The sequence below is a fragment of the Aulonocara sp. 'chitande type north' Nkhata Bay genome, linkage group LG20 (assembly GCF_057382095.1).
Source record: "Aulonocara sp. 'chitande type north' Nkhata Bay isolate Kocher_YH1m ecotype deep benthic linkage group LG20, A_spYH_male_GT1.1, whole genome shotgun sequence".
NCBI classification, from domain to species: domain Eukaryota; kingdom Metazoa; phylum Chordata; class Actinopteri; order Cichliformes; family Cichlidae; genus Aulonocara; species Aulonocara sp. 'chitande type north' Nkhata Bay.
Genome location: NC_141363.1, coordinates 7,812,539 through 7,832,908, shown reverse-complemented (window position 1 = coordinate 7,832,908; position 20,370 = coordinate 7,812,539). Strand labels below are relative to the sequence as shown.

General features: G+C 40.0%; 6 protein-coding genes across 6 annotated transcripts; 2 read left to right on the top strand and 4 right to left on the bottom strand.

Moving 5' to 3' along the window:
• Positions 1-526: 526 nt before the first annotated feature.
• On the bottom strand, positions 527-1,417 carry LOC147305085 (uncharacterized). Its single transcript, XM_086278970.1, has 2 exons — positions 1,241-1,417; positions 527-1,120 (listed from the first exon to the last, which is right to left on the bottom strand). Exons 1-2 carry the CDS (start codon positions 1,415-1,417, stop codon positions 527-529), a joined length of 771 nt encoding a protein of 256 aa, XP_086135096.1.
• Positions 1,418-2,688: 1,271 nt separating this feature from the next.
• Positions 2,689-10,502, top strand: LOC147305083 (uncharacterized). The gene is made up of 2 exons (XM_086277932.1): positions 2,689-3,974; positions 8,828-10,502. Exons 1-2 carry the CDS (start codon positions 2,766-2,768, stop codon positions 10,067-10,069), a joined length of 2,451 nt encoding a protein of 816 aa, XP_086134058.1. The 5' UTR covers positions 2,689-2,765; the 3' UTR covers positions 10,070-10,502.
• Positions 6,559-7,449, bottom strand: LOC147305084 (uncharacterized). The gene is made up of 2 exons (XM_086277185.1): positions 7,273-7,449; positions 6,559-7,152 (listed from the first exon to the last, which is right to left on the bottom strand). Exons 1-2 carry the CDS (start codon positions 7,447-7,449, stop codon positions 6,559-6,561), a joined length of 771 nt encoding a protein of 256 aa, XP_086133311.1.
• A 2,088-nt stretch (positions 10,503-12,590) lies between the features above and the next one.
• LOC147305082 (uncharacterized) lies at positions 12,591-13,481 on the bottom strand. Its single transcript, XM_086278968.1, has 2 exons — positions 13,305-13,481; positions 12,591-13,184 (listed from the first exon to the last, which is right to left on the bottom strand). The coding sequence occupies exons 1-2, from the start codon at positions 13,479-13,481 to the stop codon at positions 12,591-12,593; spliced, it is 771 nt and encodes a 256-aa protein (XP_086135094.1).
• Positions 13,482-14,829: 1,348 nt separating this feature from the next.
• Positions 14,830-16,531, top strand: LOC147305081 (uncharacterized). The gene has a single exon (XM_086278050.1). It carries the CDS (start codon positions 14,830-14,832, stop codon positions 16,459-16,461), a length of 1,632 nt encoding a protein of 543 aa, XP_086134176.1. The 3' UTR covers positions 16,462-16,531.
• A 2,452-nt stretch (positions 16,532-18,983) lies between these two features.
• Positions 18,984-19,874, bottom strand: LOC147305080 (uncharacterized). The gene is made up of 2 exons (XM_086278972.1): positions 19,698-19,874; positions 18,984-19,577 (listed from the first exon to the last, which is right to left on the bottom strand). Exons 1-2 carry the CDS (start codon positions 19,872-19,874, stop codon positions 18,984-18,986), a joined length of 771 nt encoding a protein of 256 aa, XP_086135098.1.
• Positions 19,875-20,370: the final 496 nt, after the last annotated feature.

Sequence of the window (20,370 nt, the reverse complement as noted above, 5' to 3'; positions counted from 1 at the left end):
CTCTGATTTGACATTTTATTACTGTCTTAACAAAAGTTGTAGTCAGAAAACATGAAATTCTGCAAAAGAACGATACAAGCTGAACTCATTTTGGTTTGAAGTGAATCAGATGCCATTCATTCACCGACTCCATTTCTAATTTGCCATTTCCCAATCCAGTAGAGAGCTCTGACTTGAATCATGTGTGGAAGGGACAAAGTACAACTCTGAGCAGCACCGTACAGCACGCAGAGACAGTGTGCATCTCTATCGCTGCTGCAGGTATGAAGCTGTGAGGATCATTGACCAGAATGCGTCCTTTTAACAAACTGATGAAACCAGCTGTAACACAGGACTTGTTGTTTTGTTTTTTTAATGCAGACCAGCAAATGCGTTCTAGGAAGAAAGAGTCAGCTGATTCATTTGCTACAATATAAGAGGTATTAGCAGTTCACCCTCCTTCTTAGCGTATGGCACAGTTTTTAAAAGTAGAGGCAGAGTTTCTGTTTAATGCTGTGAAACCTCTGCCACACTCAGCTGTTATCCATCAGTGTTTAGCAGCCCGACTGGGCTTTTTAACAGTCTTCACTTTTACAGAGTTTTTGTATAGTAGCAGTCTCTCTGTGGTGTGAGGTGGCAAGCGGTTCCTTTTTGCTTTCACAATGCACGCAGCCATCGGACTGAAACGGTCAAAACCTCCAGATGTGGCGGGCACCGCCAGCAGCTTCTTGGCGAGGCCTTGGAGCTTCGGGAATCGAGAAGCACATTTCCAGTACTGAAGAGTAGAGTTGCTTTCCCACAGCGGTTCAGACAGGTACACGTCGAACTCTGACATCTTTAGAGTCTTTGCAGGCGGCTGAAGGAAGTTGAAGATGGACTTCCTCTTGAGGTCGTTTTCACTGATTTCAGGACAGTTGTTGTCTGAGCTGCCAGCACAAGTGTCCATCACGCCATCTGTCTGGCTTTCTTCTTTCACATCGTGCTCCAGCCCACTGCCTGTCTGATCTTTCTCTGCCTCAACAGTAGGAAATGTTGAGGCTTCCATGTTTTCTAATGTGGACTCAACAATGCTGCGAGCCTCAGATTTTGACGGAGGTGTTAGGAAATCATTCTGTTCATCCTGGTTGTCATCAGAAAACGGCTGCAAAAAAAATGGTTGTTTTAAATGTACACACATTTTTTTCCTATATCTACTCAACACGCATATTCAGTTAAATATAAATCTACAGAAGTCCGCTATGCTTCTGGCCTAATTTGGTACCTGCAGTTTGATCCTAGGATCCAGCACAGCAGCTAGTATCATGTCCTTCTGGTGAATCACTGGCTGGAAGTGTGTGTAGAGGCCTGTGCGCAGGGCCTTGCAGAAGTGGGTGTAGTTGGTGACACAATTCTCCAAGGTTTTATCAAGTCCAATGAGGGACGGTATGATGAGAGACATAGTCACACCATTTCCCTGCAGGACCTACGATAGATAAGACACAAACATGGCATCCACAGTGAAGACATCGTGGACAGCGGAGAATCTCCCGGTGGTGGAGCAGACTGGGACAGAGTTCCACTGATGAAAAAGAGAGTCACGATGGATATTATAAGAATTAAATAAAAAAAGATTCAGACCAAAAGATTTGTGATCTACACAATCCAAGCTGATCAACGATAAGCTCAGTATTTTCATTTAATATATTTTTCATCTGCTTGAATGTTTCCTGCTTCACACAGTGCTCAACCTGCTAGATTTTTGTTTGTTATTCATTTATTTTAAATGTCTAATCTTATCTTTGAATCAAACATTCATACATATATACACTGTGTTCATTATAATAACATACATATATACTGTCAGACACCACTCTGACATTCCATTCATGCTCAGCTGAATATTAAAATGGACAAATATGTGTCATCTCTGCATACGCTATGATCATTATAGAATGACATGAAATATTAAAACTGAGCTTAATCTTCAACATAAGCAGTAGTCATATAAATTCATATACTCTTAAGCACAAATGGTGAAAGTTTTTCTGCAGAATAAGTAGCCTATTAGTTGTATCTGTATTGCGGTGTTCTGATAGTATGGCTTCTTATACTGAAGAAATGGATCTAAATAAATAACTAAATAAATCCTCCAGCACTCGTTATTGTCACCTATTGCTAATGTTTTGACGCTGCCAACCTCTCATACGCTGTAAGAATTTAATTCAACTGTTTATCACAGAAAAAGTGTGACTTGTAGGACACGTAACACTAGCGGGCATAATGTTAGCTTAATAGTCAGCTCAACAGCTGTTGTTAGCTCCGGACAAGTGACTACAACAGTAGCGATGAGCCCCGATGAACGGATCCGGGGGCGGATGGGCTCGTACATAAATGGATCGATCGGGGCGGGATACGGTGGGAAACGACAGATACCTTAAACTTGAAGACAGCCCAAGTAGAAGGATCGCTAAAGTCTGCTAAAAAAAGAAATCGCAATGCAAGTTGAACAAACTTGCAAAGACACAATATCAAATTTAACCCATTCTGGTACAAAATGACATCATAATAGACTGTCCTTTGAATGTCACGACGTTCGGCGATAACGTCACTTGAACTCCTTTGAAGACAGTTCTGGGGGCGGAGTCAGAGCCTATAAATATCCCTCGAGTACATACCTTGAACCCATAGATCGCTATAGTTCTGAACTAACAGTTTCCACTTGCGAACACTTTGTCTCATTGAGTAGATCATTTTTCAAACACAGAATAACACGTCGTATAAACTAAACTAAATACATTCATTTCAAAATGAGCTCCCTAAGCTACTTTGATATGCAGATGCTCAGAAATGAGATAGAAAATTACAAACAAGCTAAAAAACTTCAGCTTGAGGAAATCCAAGAAAAGAATTGTAGGATTTCAAGTCTTGAGGCATCTTTGAAAGAAGAGCAGGGACTGGTTGCAAAGATGAAAGAGGAGTCCAAAGAAATGCAGGTGCTCAGAAATGAGATAGAAAAGTACAAACAAGCTGAAAAGCTTCAGTTGGAGGAAATCGATGAAAAGAATTCTAAGATTTCAAGTCTTGAGGCATCTTTGAAAGAAGAGCAGGAACTGGTTGCGAAGATGACAGAGGAAACCAAATCCCAGCTAAGGTCCGCAGAGTCACAGAATGTAGATCTCACAAACAAATATGAGGCAAAAATTCGGGCTCTTCATAAGGCAATCAAACACCTTGAAAATAAGTGTGCCACTGAAAAAACGATGCGGGACAAGAAAGAAAAGGAGGTGGAATCTCTGGTTGTCCTTAAAATCAAACATGAGCAGGAAAAACAAGAACTCAAGATGAAGCTAAGCAAGACGACTGAGGAAAAAAATGAAACACTTAAAGAACTGCAGAAACAAAATGAGCAGCTTCAGACTGAGATTCAGAACAATGAGAAGTACATTCATCGTAATGACTTCCTTGAAAGAAGGATAGACGAGCTTCTTACACTACCTGGGGAGGTGTACTGCCGTCAACAGAAAGTTAAAAGTGTGGGGAAGAAAATTTCATCCCAAAAAAATAACATAGCCCGTCTGAAAACTGCTCAACAGCTGAAGGGACTTTATGACACACTCGGCCACACTGTGCAAGTCGAGAAAAAAGCCTCCCCAGAGCAGCAAAGAAAGGATGGGGATGAACAAATAGCCCGGAAAAAGGTGAGATTTGACCTGAGTAATGTGGAATACTTTCCATCCAAAGGCGACAATGAGCTGAAAGAACAACAGAAAGAAATTAGAGACCTTAAGGGTAAAACTGGTAACAAGCTTACCACATATGACAGTAAGCTAAAAGCAGTGCATGGCCTGCTACCTCCTATTTCCACTAGGGCCCGGTCTAAAACTGTAGACAACTCAAAGAAGCAGTCTGAGTCTAGGAGCTCACTCAACCTCAAGTCCACTGTTACTCCCAAGGCAGAAGAAGAAATGTTTCATCCCCATTCACCTGAACTTACTTCCCAGTCAACTCTACGTAGAGTATACAATCCTGCTACAAAACTACTCAAGCGCCGGCCTTCAGCCAAACCCAACCACATCTAAAAAATCCTCCTACCAGTTCTCACACTGACTCCAAAGAAATAATCAGCTTTTAAGCTGGTTAAAAAATATCTATTTCTTTGTTTCCAAAGTCAAAATAAATCACAAAGAGACAATATCAGAAAAAAATTTAATACCCGCCCATCCTGAGGGTATATTACATCCGTAACCCAGGAGAGGCTGTATTTGCTATAACATCATAAATGTAAGACAATAAGGACATCTCTGCATGTGTGAGGAAGTGACATGCATTTCATCTATGTCGCTTCATCACCCCCAACCGGTCGAGGTAGATGGCCGCCCCTCACTGAGCCTGGTTCTACTGAAGGTTTCTTCCTATTAAAAGGGAGTTTTTCCTTCCCACTGTCGCCAAGTGCTTGCTCATAGGGGATCTTCGGATTGTTGGGTTTTCTCTGCATTATTGTAGGGATGTTAACTTGCAATATTATATAATATTGCAAGTTAACATCCCTACAATCTCTGCGTTATTGTAGGGATGTTACCCTAAAGTTTTAAAATTGGCACAAATAAAATTGATGTGAACTGAATTTTTCTTTTGATGTGTACAAGTGGTTGTATTTGAGTACTTTTGATCTGCTTTTATTCACTACTACGCACACACTGGCTTCAAAAATACAAAGTGATGGCAGTCCCCATGAAAAGGGAATTTTGGCTTCATTTTTGTACAGTGGCAGGAAGTGGAGTGAGGTTATTAAAATAGGCTGTTCTCAGCTATTTTTAAAGCTACATTTTAGTTAGTTTTTAGTTAGCGAACCTTTAGTTACTGTGGCCAAATACATATTTCATTTTTTAAAGTAAACACATTCTCAGTCACTCGCAGTCAGACATTGAGCAAAAGCACATGTTCGGTAGCTAATCCTTGTATTTACCCTGACTAACAAAATATCTCTGCTGAAGTCACTGAGATGGTTTATATGAGAAACAGAAATGTTACTGGCCTGATCAGTCACTAGGCAATGTTGCCGTTACTGTACCTTTAGGAGTTACACAGTCAGAGCAACATGCTGGACTCTTCTTTAGCTCCTCTGCAGAGCCCATTATTAAATATGTGCAAACAGCAGCATGTTTCTGGCTCCCTCCACACATGGTCAAGGTCAGGTTTATTGATCGAGCACATTTCCAACAGCCCATGCTGCACAACTTGCTTTACAAACTAGAATGCAACTAAAACAAGTAAAATGCACTACAATGACGCAATAAAATATAAATGAATAATAACACTAAAATAAAATAGAATGCATTTAAATTACTTATTGGCAGCTGATTTGACGCAGTTTCAACTGAAGATGAATCAATGAGAGGATTAAAAAAAATGTTCTCACAGTTTTCTTCAGTCGCAAACTGTCTTTAATATCAGACATATTCCAATATTCCAGTTTCTAGCAGATATCTCAGTTTCTTGATAACACAGCTGATACATACTCCAATGTTTAATGCAAGCAAAAACTTTTTGAATGCTTCTCAGAGGAGATCACAGCACTCATAACACTGGTTTTAATTTTCAACACATTATCGGTCTTTACCGCAGTAAAATCAGGTAGCTGTCATTCAATGCCAACATCAGCCTACCTGACAAAGCCAAACTAAATGAAGCTTTTCCATCAGCTTCCATCAGACATTATAGTTTATCCAAGCAAAATGTTTTCTTTTTAAAAATCTATGGTTTTGAGGAAAACAACAGCATCTATGAAAGTACATGAATTATTGATTAGGCTATTTGAAAATGGTGAAAGACAAGTCTGATAAAAAGCTGAAAAGATGCTGACACTGTTGTATTTCACGTTAGAATGAATGAAACAAAACTGTAATGCCTGAAAGAAATGTACAGTGGATTTCTCATTTGACTATAAAATATAAATGACTTTTGGGGTGGAGGGACTGAATAGCCAAATTCAATATAAAGATCTACTGTTCCATCACGTTTGGCAGCAAATATCTCATTTATCAGTGCATAGTGGAAATAAATAAGCATTCAACCTCTGATTTGACATTTTATTACTGTCTTAACAAAAGTTGCAGTCAGAAAACATGAAATTCTGCAAAAGAACGATACAAGCTGAACTCATTTTGGTTTGAAGTGAATCAGATGCCATTCATTCACCGACTCCATTTCTAATTTGCCATTTCCCAATCCAGTAGAGAGCTCTGACTTGAATCATGTGTGGAAGGGACAAAGTACAACTCTGAGCAGCACCGTACAGCACGCAGAGACAGTGTGCATCTCTATCGCTGCTGCAGGTATGAAGCTGTGAGGATCATTGACCAGAATGCGTCCTTTTAACAAACTGATGAAACCAGCTGTAACACAGGACTTGTTGTTTTGTTTTTTTAATGCAGACCAGCAAATGCGTTCTAGGAAGAAAGAGTCAGCTGATTCATTTGCTACAATATAAGAGGTATTAGCAGTTCACCCTCCTTCTTAGCGTATGGCACAGTTTTTAAAAGTAGAGGCAGAGTTTCTGTTTAATGCTGTGAAACCTCTGCCACACTCAGCTGTTATCCATCAGTGTTTAGCAGCCCGACTGGGCTTTTTAACAGTCTTCACTTTTACAGAGTTTTTGTATAGTAGCAGTCTCTCTGTGGTGTGAGGTGGCAAGCGGTTCCTTTTTGCTTTCACAATGCACGCAGCCATCGGACTGAAACGGTCAAAACCTCCAGATGTGGCGGGCACCGCCAGCAGCTTCTTGGCGAGGCCTTGGAGCTTCGGGAATCGAGAAGCACATTTCCAGTACTGAAGAGTAGAGTTGCTTTCCCACAGCGGTTCAGACAGGTACACGTCGAACTCTGACATCTTTAGAGTCTTTGCAGGCGGCTGAAGGAAGTTGAAGATGGACTTCCTCTTGAGGTCGTTTTCACTGATTTCAGGACAGTTGTTGTCTGAGCTGCCAGCACAAGTGTCCATCACGCCATCTGTCTGGCTTTCTTCTTTCACATCGTGCTCCAGCCCACTGCCTGTCTGATCTTTCTCTGCCTCAACAGTAGGAAATGTTGAGGCTTCCATGTTTTCTAATGTGGACTCAACAATGCTGCGAGCCTCAGATTTTGACGGAGGTGTTAGGAAATCATTCTGTTCATCCTGGTTGTCATCAGAAAACGGCTGCAAAAAAAATGGTTGTTTTAAATGTACACACATTTTTTTCCTATATCTACTCAACACGCATATTCAGTTAAATATAAATCTACAGAAGTCCGCTATGCTTCTGGCCTAATTTGGTACCTGCAGTTTGATCCTAGGATCCAGCACAGCAGCTAGTATCATGTCCTTCTGGTGAATCACTGGCTGGAAGTGTGTGTAGAGGCCTGTGCGCAGGGCCTTGCAGAAGTGGGTGTAGTTGGTGACACAATTCTCCAAGGTTTTATCAAGTCCAATGAGGGACGGTATGATGAGAGACATAGTCACACCATTTCCCTGCAGGACCTACGATAGATAAGACACAAACATGGCATCCACAGTGAAGACATCGTGGACAGCGGAGAATCTCCCGGTGGTGGAGCAGACTGGGACAGAGTTCCACTGATGAAAAAGAGAGTCACGATGGATATTATAAGAATTAAATAAAAAAAGATTCAGACCAAAAGATTTGTGATCTACACAATCCAAGCTGATCAACGATAAGCTCAGTATTTTCATTTAATATATTTTTCATCTGCTTGAATGTTTCCTGCTTCACACAGTGCTCAACCTGCTAGATTTTTGTTTGTTATTCATTTATTTTAAATGTCTAATCTTATCTTTGAATCAAACATTCATACATATATACACTGTGTTCATTATAATAACATACATATATACTGTCAGACACCACTCTGACATTCCATTCATGCTCAGCTGAATATTAAAATGGACAAATATGTGTCATCTCTGCATACGCTATGATCATTATAGAATGACATGAAATATTAAAACTGAGCTTAATCTTCAACATAAGCAGTAGTCATATAAATTCATATACTCTTAAGCACAAATGGTGAAAGTTTTTCTGCAGAATAAGTAGCCTATTAGTTGTATCTGTATTGCGGTGTTCTGATAGTATGGCTTCTTATACTGAAGAAATGGATCTAAATAAATAACTAAATAAATCCTCCAGCACTCGTTATTGTCACCTATTGCTAATGTTTTGACGCTGCCAACCTCTCATACGCTGTAAGAATTTAATTCAACTGTTTATCACAGAAAAAGTGTGACTTGTAGGACACGTAACACTAGCGGGCATAATGTTAGCTTAATAGTCAGCTCAACAGCTGTTGTTAGCTCCGGACAAGTGACTACAACAGTAGCGATGAGCCCCGATGAACGGATCCGGGGGCGGATGGGCTCGTACATAAATGGATCGATCGGGGCGGGATACGGTGGGAAACGACAGATACCTTAAACTTGAAGACAGCCCAAGTAGAAGGATCGCTAAAGTCTGCTAAAAAAAGAAATCGCAATGCAAGTTGAACAAACTTGCAAAGACACAATATCAAATTTAACCCATTCTGGTACAAAATGACATCATAATAGACTGTCCTTTGAATGTCACGACGTTCGGCGATAACGTCACTTGAACTCCTTTGAAGACAGTTCTGGGGGCGGAGTCAGAGCCTATAAATATCCCTCGAGTACATACCTTGAACCCATAGATCGCTATAGTTCTGAACTAACAGTTTCCACTTGCGAACACTTTGTCTCATTGAGTAGATCATTTTTCAAACACAGAATAACACGTCGTATAAACTAAACTAAATACATTCATTTCAAAATGAGCTCCCTAAGCTACTTTGATATGCAGATGCTCAGAAATGAGATAGAAAATTACAAACAAGCTAAAAAACTTCAGCTTGAGGAAATCCAAGAAAAGAATTGTAGGATTTCAAGTCTTGAGGCATCTTTGAAAGAAGAGCAGGGACTGGTTGCAAAGATGAAAGAGGAGTCCAAAGAAATGCAGGTGCTCAGAAATGAGATAGAAAAGTACAAACAAGCTGAAAAGCTTCAGTTGGAGGAAATCGATGAAAAGAATTCTAAGATTTCAAGTCTTGAGGCATCTTTGAAAGAAGAGCAGGAACTGGTTGCGAAGATGACAGAGGAAACCAAATCCCAGCTAAGGTCCGCAGAGTCACAGAATGTAGATCTCACAAACAAATATGAGGCAAAAATTCGGGCTCTTCATAAGGCAATCAAACACCTTGAAAATAAGTGTGCCACTGAAAAAACGATGCGGGACAAGAAAGAAAAGGAGGTGGAATCTCTGGTTGTCCTTAAAATCAAACATGAGCAGGAAAAACAAGAACTCAAGATGAAGCTAAGCAAGACGACTGAGGAAAAAAATGAAACACTTAAAGAACTGCAGAAACAAAATGAGCAGCTTCAGACTGAGATTCAGAACAATGAGAAGTACATTCATCGTAATGACTTCCTTGAAAGAAGGATAGACGAGCTTCTTACACTACCTGGGGAGGTGTACTGCCGTCAACAGAAAGTTAAAAGTGTGGGGAAGAAAATTTCATCCCAAAAAAATAACATAGCCCGTCTGAAAACTGCTCAACAGCTGAAGGGACTTTATGACACACTCGGCCACACTGTGCAAGTCGAGAAAAAAGCCTCCCCAGAGCAGCAAAGAAAGGATGGGGATGAACAAATAGCCCGGAAAAAGGTGAGATTTGACCTGAGTAATGTGGAATACTTTCCATCCAAAGGCGACAATGAGCTGAAAGAACAACAGAAAGAAATTAGAGACCTTAAGGGTAAAAAGGGTAACAAGCTTACCACATATGACAGTAAGCTAAAAGCAGTGCATGGCCTGCTACCTCCTATTTCCACTAGGGCCCGGTCTAAAACTGTAGACAACTCAAAGAAGCAGTCTGAGTCTAGGAGCTCACTCAACCTCAAGTCCACTGTTACTCCCAAGGCAGAAGAAGAAATGTTTCATCCCCATTCACCTGAACTTACTTCCCAGTCAACTCTACGTAGAGTATACAATCCTGCTACAAAACTACTCAAGCGCCGGCCTTCAGCCAAACCCAACCACATCTAAAAAATCCTCCTACCAGTTCTCACACTGACTCCAAAGAAATAATCAGCTTTTAAGCTGGTTAAAAAATATCTATTTCTTTGTTTCCAAAGTCAAAATAAATCACAAAGAGACAATATCAGAAAAAAATTTAATACCCGCCCATCCTGAGGGTATATTACATCCGTAACCCAGGAGAGGCTGTATTTGCTATAACATCATAAATGTAAGACAATAAGGACATCTCTGCATGTGTGAGGAAGTGACATGCATTTCATCTATGTCGCTTCATCACCCCCAACCGGTCGAGGTAGATGGCCGCCCCTCACTGAGCCTGGTTCTACTGAAGGTTTCTTCCTATTAAAAGGGAGTTTTTCCTTCCCACTGTCGCCAAGTGCTTGCTCATAGGGGATCTTCGGATTGTTGGGTTTTCTCTGCATTATTGTAGGGATGTTAACTTGCAATATTATATAATATTGCAAGTTAACATCCCTACAATCTCTGCGTTATTGTAGGGATGTTACCCTAAAGTTTTAAAATTGGCACAAATAAAATTGATGTGAACTGAATTTTTCTTTTGATGTGTACAAGTGGTTGTATTTGAGTACTTTTGATCTGCTTTTATTCACTACTACGCACACACTGGCTTCAAAAATACAAAGTGATGGCAGTCCCCATGAAAAGGGAATTTTGGCTTCATTTTTGTACAGTGGCAGGAAGTGGAGTGAGGTTATTAAAATAGGCTGTTCTCAGCTATTTTTAAAGCTACATTTTAGTTAGTTTTTAGTTAGCGAACCTTTAGTTACTGTGGCCAAATACATATTTCATTTTTTAAAGTAAACACATTCTCAGTCACTCGCAGTCAGACATTGAGCAAAAGCACATGTTCGGTAGCTAATCCTTGTATTTACCCTGACTAACAAAATATCTCTGCTGAAGTCACTGAGATGGTTTATATGAGAAACAGAAATGTTACTGGCCTGATCAGTCACTAGGCAATGTTGCCGTTACTGTACCTTTAGGAGTTACACAGTCAGAGCAACATGCTGGACTCTTCTTTAGCTCCTCTGCAGAGCCCATTATTAAATATGTGCAAACAGCAGCATGTTTCTGGCTCCCTCCACACATGGTCAAGGTCAGGTTTATTGATCGAGCACATTTCCAACAGCCCATGCTGCACAACTTGCTTTACAAACTAGAATGCAACTAAAACAAGTAAAATGCACTACAATGACGCAATAAAATATAAATGAATAATAACACTAAAATAAAATAGAATGCATTTAAATTACTTATTGGCAGCTGATTTGACGCAGTTTCAAATGAAGATGAATCAATGAGAGGATTAAAAAAAATGTTCTCACAGTTTTCTTCAGTCGCAAACTGTCTTTAATATCAGACATATTCCAATATTCCAGTTTCTAGCAGATATCTCAGTTTCTTGATAACACAGCTGATACATACTCCAATGTTTAATGCAAGCAAAAACTTTTTGAATGCTTCTCAGAGGAGATCACAGCACTCATAACACTGGTTTTAATTTTCAACACATTATCGGTCTTTACCGCAGTAAAATCAGGTAGCTGTCATTCAATGCCAACATCAGCCTACCTGACAAAGCCAAACTAAATGAAGCTTTTCCATCAACTTCCATCAGACATTATAGTTTATCCAAGCAAAATGTTTTCTTTTTAAAAATCTATGGTTTTGAGGAAAACAACAGCATCTATGAAAGTACATGAATTATTGATTAGGCTATTTGAAAATGGTGAAAGACAAGTCTGATAAAAAGCTGAAAAGATGCTGACACTGTTGTATTTCACGTTAGAATGAATGAAACAAAACTGTAATGCCTGAAAGAAATGTACAGTGGATTTCTCATTTGACTATAAAATATAAATGACTTTTGGGGTGGAGGGACTGAATAGCCAAATTCAATATAAAGATCTACTGTTCCATCACGTTTGGCAGCAAATATCTCATTTATCAGTGCATAGTGGAAATAAATAAGCATTCAACCTCTGATTTGACATTTTATTACTGTCTTAACAAAAGTTGCAGTCAGAAAACATGAAATTCTGCAAAAGAACGATACAAGCTGAACTCATTTTGGTTTGAAGTGAATCAGATGCCATTCATTCACCGACTCCATTTCTAATTTGCCATTTCCCAATCCAGTAGAGAGCTCTGACTTGAATCATGTGTGGAAGGGACAAAGTACAACTCTGAGCAGCACCGTACAGCACGCAGAGACAGTGTGCATCTCTATCGCTGCTGCAGGTATGAAGCTGTGAGGATCATTGACCAGAATGCGTCCTTTTAACAAACTGATGAAACCAGCTGTAACACAGGACTTGTTGTTTTGTTTTTTTAATGCAGACCAGCAAATGCGTTCTAGGAAGAAAGAGTCAGCTGATTCATTTGCTACAATATAAGAGGTATTAGCAGTTCACCCTCCTTCTTAGCGTATGGCACAGTTTTTAAAAGTAGAGGCAGAGTTTCTGTTTAATGCTGTGAAACCTCTGCCACACTCAGCTGTTATCCATCAGTGTTTAGCAGCCCGACTGGGCTTTTTAACAGTCTTCACTTTTACAGAGTTTTTGTATAGTAGCAGTCTCTCTGTGGGGTGAGGTGGCAAGCGGTTCCTTTTTGCTTTCACAATGCACGCAGCCATCGGACTGAAACGGTCAAAACCTCCAGATGTGGCGGGCACCGCCAGCAGCTTCTTGGCGAGGCCTTGGAGCTTCGGGAATCGAGAAGCACATTTCCAGTACTGAAGAGTAGAGTTGCTTTCCCACAGCGGTTCAGACAGGTACACGTCGAACTCTGACATCTTTAGAGTCTTTGCAGGCGGCTGAAGGAAGTTGAAGATGGACTTCCTCTTGAGGTCGTTTTCACTGATTTCAGGACAGTTGTTGTCTGAGCTGCCAGCACAAGTGTCCATCACGCCATCTGTCTGGCTTTCTTCTTTCACATCGTGCTCCAGCCCACTGCCTGTCTGATCTTTCTCTGCCTCAACAGTAGGAAATGTTGAGGCTTCCATGTTTTCTAATGTGGACTCAACAATGCTGCGAGCCTCAGATTTTGACGGAGGTGTTAGGAAATCATTCTGTTCATCCTGGTTGTCATCAGAAAACGGCTGCAAAAAAAATGGTTGTTTTAAATGTACACACATTTTTTTCCTATATCTACTCAACACGCATATTCAGTTAAATATAAATCTACAGAAGTCCGCTATGCTTCTGGCCTAATTTGGTACCTGCAGTTTGATCCTAGGATCCAGCACAGCAGCTAGTATCATGTCCTTCTGGTGAATCACTGGCTGGAAGTGTGTGTAGAGGCCTGTGCGCAGGGCCTTGCAGAAGTGGGTGTAGTTGGTGACACAATTCTCCAAGGTTTTATCAAGTCCAATGAGGGACGGTATGATGAGAGACATAGTCACACCATTTCCCTGCAGGACCTACGATAGATAAGACACAAACATGGCATCCACAGTGAAGACATCGTGGACAGCGGAGAATCTCCCGGTGGTGGAGCAGACTGGGACAGAGTTCCACTGATGAAAAAGAGAGTCACGATGGATATTATAAGAATTAAATAAAAAAAGATTCAGACCAAAAGATTTGTGATCTACACAATCCAAGCTGATCAACGATAAGCTCAGTATTTTCATTTAATATATTTTTCATCTGCTTGAATGTTTCCTGCTTCACACAGTGCTCAACCTGCTAGATTTTTGTTTGTTATTCATTTATTTTAAATGTCTAATCTTATCTTTGAATCAAACATTCATACATATATACACTGTGTTCATTATAATAACATACATATATACTGTCAGACACCACTCTGACATTCCATTCATGCTCAGCTGAATATTAAAATGGACAAATATGTGTCATCTCTGCATACGCTATGATCATTATAGAATGACATGAAATATTAAAACTGAGCTTAATCTTCAACATAAGCAGTAGTCATATAAATTCATATACTCTTAAGCACAAATGGTGAAAGTTTTTCTGCAGAATAAGTAGCCTATTAGTTGTATCTGTATTGCGGTGTTCTGATAGTATGGCTTCTTATACTGAAGAAATGGATCTAAATAAATAACTAAATAAATCCTCCAGCACTCGTTATTGTCACCTATTGCTAATGTTTTGACGCTGCCAACCTCTCATACGCTGTAAGAATTTAATTCAACTGTTTATCACAGAAAAAGTGTGACTTGTAGGACACGTAACACTAGCGGGCATAATGTTAGCTTAATAGTCAGCTCAACAGCTGTTGTTAGCTCCGGACAAGTGACTACAACAGTAGCGATGAGCCCCGATGAACGGATCCGGGGGCGGATGGGCTCGTACATAAATGGATCGATCGGGGCGGGATACGGTGGGAAACGACAGATACCTTAAACTTGAAGACAGCCCAAGTAGAAGGATCGCTAAAGTCTGCTAAAAAAAGAAATCGCAATGCAAGTTGAACAAACTTGCAAAGACACAATATCAAATTGAACCCATTCTGGTACAAAATGACATCATAATAGACTGTCCTTTGAATGTCACGACGTTCGGCGATAACGTCACTTGAACTCCTTTGAAGACAGTTCTGGGGGCGGAGTCAGAGCCTATAAATATCCCTCGAGTACATACCTTGAACCCATAGATCGCTATAGTTCTGAACTAACAGTTTCCACTTGCGAACACTTTGTCTCATTGAGTAGATCATTTTTCAAACACAGAATAACACGTCGTATAAACTAAACTAAATACATTCATTTCAAAATGAGCTCCCTAAGCTACTTTGATATACAGATGCTCAGAAATGAGATAGAAAATTACAAACAAGCTAAAAAACTTCAGCTTGAGGAAATCCAAGAAAATTACAAACAAGCTAAAAAACTTCAGCTTGAGGAAATCCAAGAAAAGAATTGTAGGATTTCAAGTCTTGAGGCATCTTTGAAAGAAGAGCAGGGACTGGTTGCAAAGATGAAAGAGGAGTCCAAAGAAATGCAGGTGCTCAGAAATGAGATAGAAAAGTACAAACAAGCTGAAAAGCTTCAGTTGGAGGAAATCGATGAAAAGAATTGTAAGATTTCAAGTCTTGAGGCATCTTTGAAAGAAGAGCAGGAACTGGTTGCGAAGATGACAGAGGAAACCAAATCCCAGCTAAGGTCCGCAGAGTCACAGAATGTAGATCTCACAAACAAATATGAGGCAAAAATTCGGGCTCTTCATAAGGCAATCAAACACCTTGAAAATAAGTGTGCCACTGAAAAAACGATGCGGGACAAGAAAGAAAAGGAGGTGGAATCTCTGGTTGTCCTTAAAATCAAAAATGAGCAGGAAAAACAAGAACTCAAGATGAAGCTAAGCAAGACGACTGAGGAAAAAAATGAAACACTTAAAGAACTGCAGAAACAAAATGAGCAGCTTCAGACTGAGATTCAGAACAATGAGAAGTACATTCATCGTAATGACTTCCTTGAAAGAAGGATAGACGAGCTTCTTACACTACCTGGGGAGGTGTACTGCCGTCAACAGAAAGTTAAAAGTGTGGAAGAAGAAAAAGAGAAACTACAGGCTGAACTTAAAAAGTGTCAAAGACAAAATGAGGAGTATAAAGCGGGAAAGCGCTGGGCAATAGATGAGAAAAACCAACTGACAAAGAAAAATGATGAACTGAAAGTACGTCAAAGGGAGAAGGAATGTAACAACATAACGTTGAGGAAAGAGTTAAAAGCTAAAGTCCTGGAATCTGAAAGTCAGATAAAGGAGCTGGCAAGGCAACGTTTTACTATCGACCGTCTGGAAAACTGCCTTGAGGATAAAACTAAGCAAATAATTATATTTGAAAATGAGACGCAGGAACCTGGGAAGAAAATTTCATCCCAAAAAAATAACATAGCCCGTCTGAAAACTGCTCAACAGCTGAAGGGACTTTATGACACACTCGGCCACACTGTGCAAGTCGAGAAAAAAGCCTCCCCAGAGCAGCAAAGAAAGGATGGGGATGAACAAATAGCCCGGAAAAAGGTGAGATTTGACCTGAGTAATGTGGAATACTTTCCATCCAAAGGCGACAATGAGCTGAAAGAACAACAGAAAGAAATTAGAGACCTTAAGGGTAAAACTGGTAACAAGCTTACCACATATGACAGTAAGCTAAAAGCAGTGCATGGCCTGCTACCTCCTATTTCCACTAGGGCCCGGTCTAAAACTGTAGACAACTCAAAGAAGCAGTCTGAGTCTAGGAGCTCACTCAACCTCAAGTCCACTGTTACTCCCAAGGCAGAAGAAGAAATGTTTCATCCCCATTCACCTGAACTTATTTCCCAGTCAACTCTACGTAGAGTATACAATCCTGCTACAAAACTACTCAAGCGCCGGCCTTCAGCCAAACCCAACCACATCTAAAAAATCCTCCTACCAGTTCTCACACTGACTCCAAAGAAATAATCAGCTTTTAAGCTGGTTAAAAAAATATCTATTTCTTTGTTTCCAAAGTCAAAATAAATCACAAAGAGACAATATCAGAAAAAAATTTAATACCCGCCCATCCTGAGGGTATATTACATCCGTAACCCAGGAGAGGCTGTATTTGCTATAACATCATAAATGTAAGACAATAAGGACATCTCTGCATGTGTGAGGAAGTGACATGCATTTCATCTATGTCGCTTCATCACCCCCAACCGGTCGAGGTAGATGGCCGCCCCTCACTGAGCCTGGTTCTACTGAAGGTTTCTTCCTATTAAAAGGGAGTTTTTCCTTCCCACTGTCGCCAAGTGCTTGCTCATAGGGGATCTTCGGATTGTTGGGTTTTCTCTGCATTATTGTAGGGATGTTAACTTGCAATATTATATAATATTGCAAGTTAACATCCCTACAATCTCTGCGTTATTGTAGGGATGTTACCCTAAAGTTTTAAAATTGGCACAAATAAAATTGATGTGAACTGAATTTTTCTTTTGATGTGTACAAGTGGTTGTATTTGAGTACTTTTGATCTGCTTTTATTCACTACTACGCACACACTGGCTTCAAAAATACAAAGTGATGGCAGTCCCCATGAAAAGGGAATTTTGGCTTCATTTTTGTACAGTGGCAGGAAGTGGAGTGAGGTTATTAAAATAGGCTGTTCTCAGCTATTTTTAAAGCTACATTTTAGTTAGTTTTTAGTTAGCGAACCTTTAGTTACTGTGGCCAAATACATATTTCATTTTTTAAAGTAAACACATTCTCAGTCACTCGCAGTCAGACATTGAGCAAAAGCACATGTTCGGTAGCTAATCCTTGTATTTACCCTGACTAACAAAATATCTCTGCTGAAGTCACTGAGATGGTTTATATGAGAAACAGAAATGTTACTGGCCTGATCAGTCACTAGGCAATGTTGCCGTTACTGTACCTTTAGGAGTTACACAGTCAGAGCAACATGCTGGACTCTTCTTTAGCTCCTCTGCAGAGCCCATTATTAAATATGTGCAAACAGCAGCATGTTTCTGGCTCCCTCCACACATGGTCAAGGTCAGGTTTATTGATCGAGCACATTTCCAACAGCCCATGCTGCACAACTTGCTTTACAAACTAGAATGCAACTAAAACAAGTAAAATGCACTACAATGACGCAATAAAATATAAATGAATAATAACACTAAAATAAAATAGAATGCATTTAAATTACTTATTGGCAGCTGATTTGACGCAGTTTCAACTGAAGATGAATCAATGAGAGGATTAAAAAAAATGTTCTCACAGTTTTCTTCAGTCGCAAACTGTCTTTAATATCAGACATATTCCAATATTCCAGTTTCTAGCAGATATCTCAGTTTCTTGATAACACAGCTGATACATACTCCAATGTTTAATGCAAGCAAAAACTTTTTGAATGCTTCTCAGAGGAGATCACAGCACTCATAACACTGGTTTTAATTTTCAACACATTATCGGTCTTTACCGCAGTAAAATCAGGTAGCTGTCATTCAATGCCAACATCAGCCTACCTGACAAAGCCAAACTAAATGAAGCTTTTCCATCAACTTCCATCAGACATTATAGTTTATCCAAGCAAAATGTTTTCTTTTTAAAAATCTATGGTTTTGAGGAAAACAACAGCATCTATGAAAGTACATGAATTATTGATTAGGCTATTTGAAAATGGTGAAAGACAAGTCTGATAAAAAGCTGAAAAGATGCTGACACTGTTGTATTTCACGTTAGAATGAATGAAACAAAACTGTAATGCCTGAAAGAAATGTACAGTGGATTTCTCATTTGACTATAAAATATAAATGACTTTTGGGGTGGAGGGACTGAATAGCCAAATTCAATATAAAGATCTACTGTTCCATCACGTTTGGCAGCAAATATCTCATTTATCAGTGCATAGTGGAAATAAATAAGCATTCAACCTCTGATTTGACATTTTATTACTGTCTTAACAAAAGTTGCAGTCAGAAAACATGAAATTCTGCAAAAGAACGATACAAGCTGAACTCATTTTGGTTTGAAGTGAATCAGATGCCATTCATTCACCGACTCCATTTCTAATTTGCCATTTCCCAATCCAGTAGAGAGCTCTGACTTGAATCATGTGTGGAAGGGACAAAGTACAACTCTGAGCAGCACCGTACAGCACGCAGAGACAGTGTGCATCTCTATCGCTGCTGCAGGTATGAAGCTGTGAGGATCATTGACCAGAATGCGTCCTTTTAACAAACTGATGAAACCAGCTGTAACACAGGACTTGTTGTTTTGTTTTTTTAATGCAGACCAGCAAATGCGTTCTAGGAAGAAAGAGTCAGCTGATTCATTTGCTACAATATAAGAGGTATTAGCAGTTCACCCTCCTTCTTAGCGTATGGCACAGTTTTTAAAAGTAGAGGCAGAGTTTCTGTTTAATGCTGTGAAACCTCTGCCACACTCAGCTGTTATCCATCAGTGTTTAGCAGCCCGACTGGGCTTTTTAACAGTCTTCACTTTTACAGAGTTTTTGTATAGTAGCAGTCTCTCTGTGGTGTGAGGTGGCAAGCGGTTCCTTTTTGCTTTCACAATGCACGCAGCCATCGGACTGAAACGGTCAAAACCTCCAGATGTGGCGGGCACCGCCAGCAGCTTCTTGGCGAGGCCTTGGAGCTTCGGGAATCGAGAAGCACATTTCCAGTACTGAAGAGTAGAGTTGCTTTCCCACAGCGGTTCAGACAGGTACACGTCGAACTCTGACATCTTTAGAGTCTTTGCAGGCGGCTGAAGGAAGTTGAAGATGGACTTCCTCTTGAGGTCGTTTTCACTGATTTCAGGACAGTTGTTGTCTGAGCTGCCAGCACAAGTGTCCATCACGCCATCTGTCTGGCTTTCTTCTTTCACATCGTGCTCCAGCCCACTGCCTGTCTGATCTTTCTCTGCCTCAACAGTAGGAAATGTTGAGGCTTCCATGTTTTCTAATGTGGACTCAACAATGCTGCGAGCCTCAGATTTTGACGGAGGTGTTAGGAAATCATTCTGTTCATCCTGGTTGTCATCAGAAAACGGCTGCAAAAAAAATGGTTGTTTTAAATGTACACACATTTTTTTCCTATATCTACTCAACACGCATATTCAGTTAAATATAAATCTACAGAAGTCCGCTATGCTTCTGGCCTAATTTGGTACCTGCAGTTTGATCCTAGGATCCAGCACAGCAGCTAGTATCATGTCCTTCTGGTGAATCACTGGCTGGAAGTGTGTGTAGAGGCCTGTGCGCAGGGCCTTGCAGAAGTGGGTGTAGTTGGTGACACAATTCTCCAAGGTTTTATCAAGTCCAATGAGGGACGGTATGATGAGAGACATAGTCACACCATTTCCCTGCAGGACCTACGATAGATAAGACACAAACATGGCATCCACAGTGAAGACATCGTGGACAGCGGAGAATCTCCCGGTGGTGGAGCAGACTGGGACAGAGTTCCACTGATGAAAAAGAGAGTCACGATGGATATTATAAGAATTAAATAAAAAAAGATTCAGACCAAAAGATTTGTGATCTACACAATCCAAGCTGATCAACGATAAGCTCAGTATTTTCATTTAATATATTTTTCATCTGCTTGAATGTTTCCTGCTTCACACAGTGCTCAACCTGCTAGATTTTTGTTTGTTATTCATTTATTTTAAATGTCTAATCTTATCTTTGAATCAAACATTCATACATATATACACTGTGTTCATTATAATAACATACATATATACTGTCAGACACCACTCTGACATTCCATTCATGCTCAGCTGAATATTAAAATGGACAAATATGTGTCATCTCTGCATACGCTATGATCATTATAGAATG

Excerpts from the sequence above, each read along its gene's own strand:
- LOC147305084 (XM_086277185.1), bottom strand. The coding sequence starts at position 7,449 with ATGTCTCTCATCATACCGTCCCTCATTGGACTTGATAAAACCTTGGAG. Across the intron at positions 7,153-7,272 it reads ATCCTAGGATCAAACTGCAG|CCGTTTTCTGATGACAACCA; the intron begins GTACCAAATTAG and ends TTTTTTTTGCAG.
- LOC147305081 (XM_086278050.1), top strand. The coding sequence starts at position 14,830 with ATGAGCTCCCTAAGCTACTTTGATATACAGATGCTCAGAAATGAGATA.
- LOC147305083 (XM_086277932.1), top strand. The coding sequence starts at position 2,766 with ATGAGCTCCCTAAGCTACTTTGATATGCAGATGCTCAGAAATGAGATA. Across the intron at positions 3,975-8,827 it reads CCCAGTCAACTCTACGTAGA|ATGCTCAGAAATGAGATAGA; the intron begins GTATACAATCCT and ends TTTGATATGCAG.
- LOC147305080 (XM_086278972.1), bottom strand. The coding sequence starts at position 19,874 with ATGTCTCTCATCATACCGTCCCTCATTGGACTTGATAAAACCTTGGAG. Across the intron at positions 19,578-19,697 it reads ATCCTAGGATCAAACTGCAG|CCGTTTTCTGATGACAACCA; the intron begins GTACCAAATTAG and ends TTTTTTTTGCAG.
- LOC147305082 (XM_086278968.1), bottom strand. The coding sequence starts at position 13,481 with ATGTCTCTCATCATACCGTCCCTCATTGGACTTGATAAAACCTTGGAG. Across the intron at positions 13,185-13,304 it reads ATCCTAGGATCAAACTGCAG|CCGTTTTCTGATGACAACCA; the intron begins GTACCAAATTAG and ends TTTTTTTTGCAG.
- LOC147305085 (XM_086278970.1), bottom strand. The coding sequence starts at position 1,417 with ATGTCTCTCATCATACCGTCCCTCATTGGACTTGATAAAACCTTGGAG. Across the intron at positions 1,121-1,240 it reads ATCCTAGGATCAAACTGCAG|CCGTTTTCTGATGACAACCA; the intron begins GTACCAAATTAG and ends TTTTTTTTGCAG.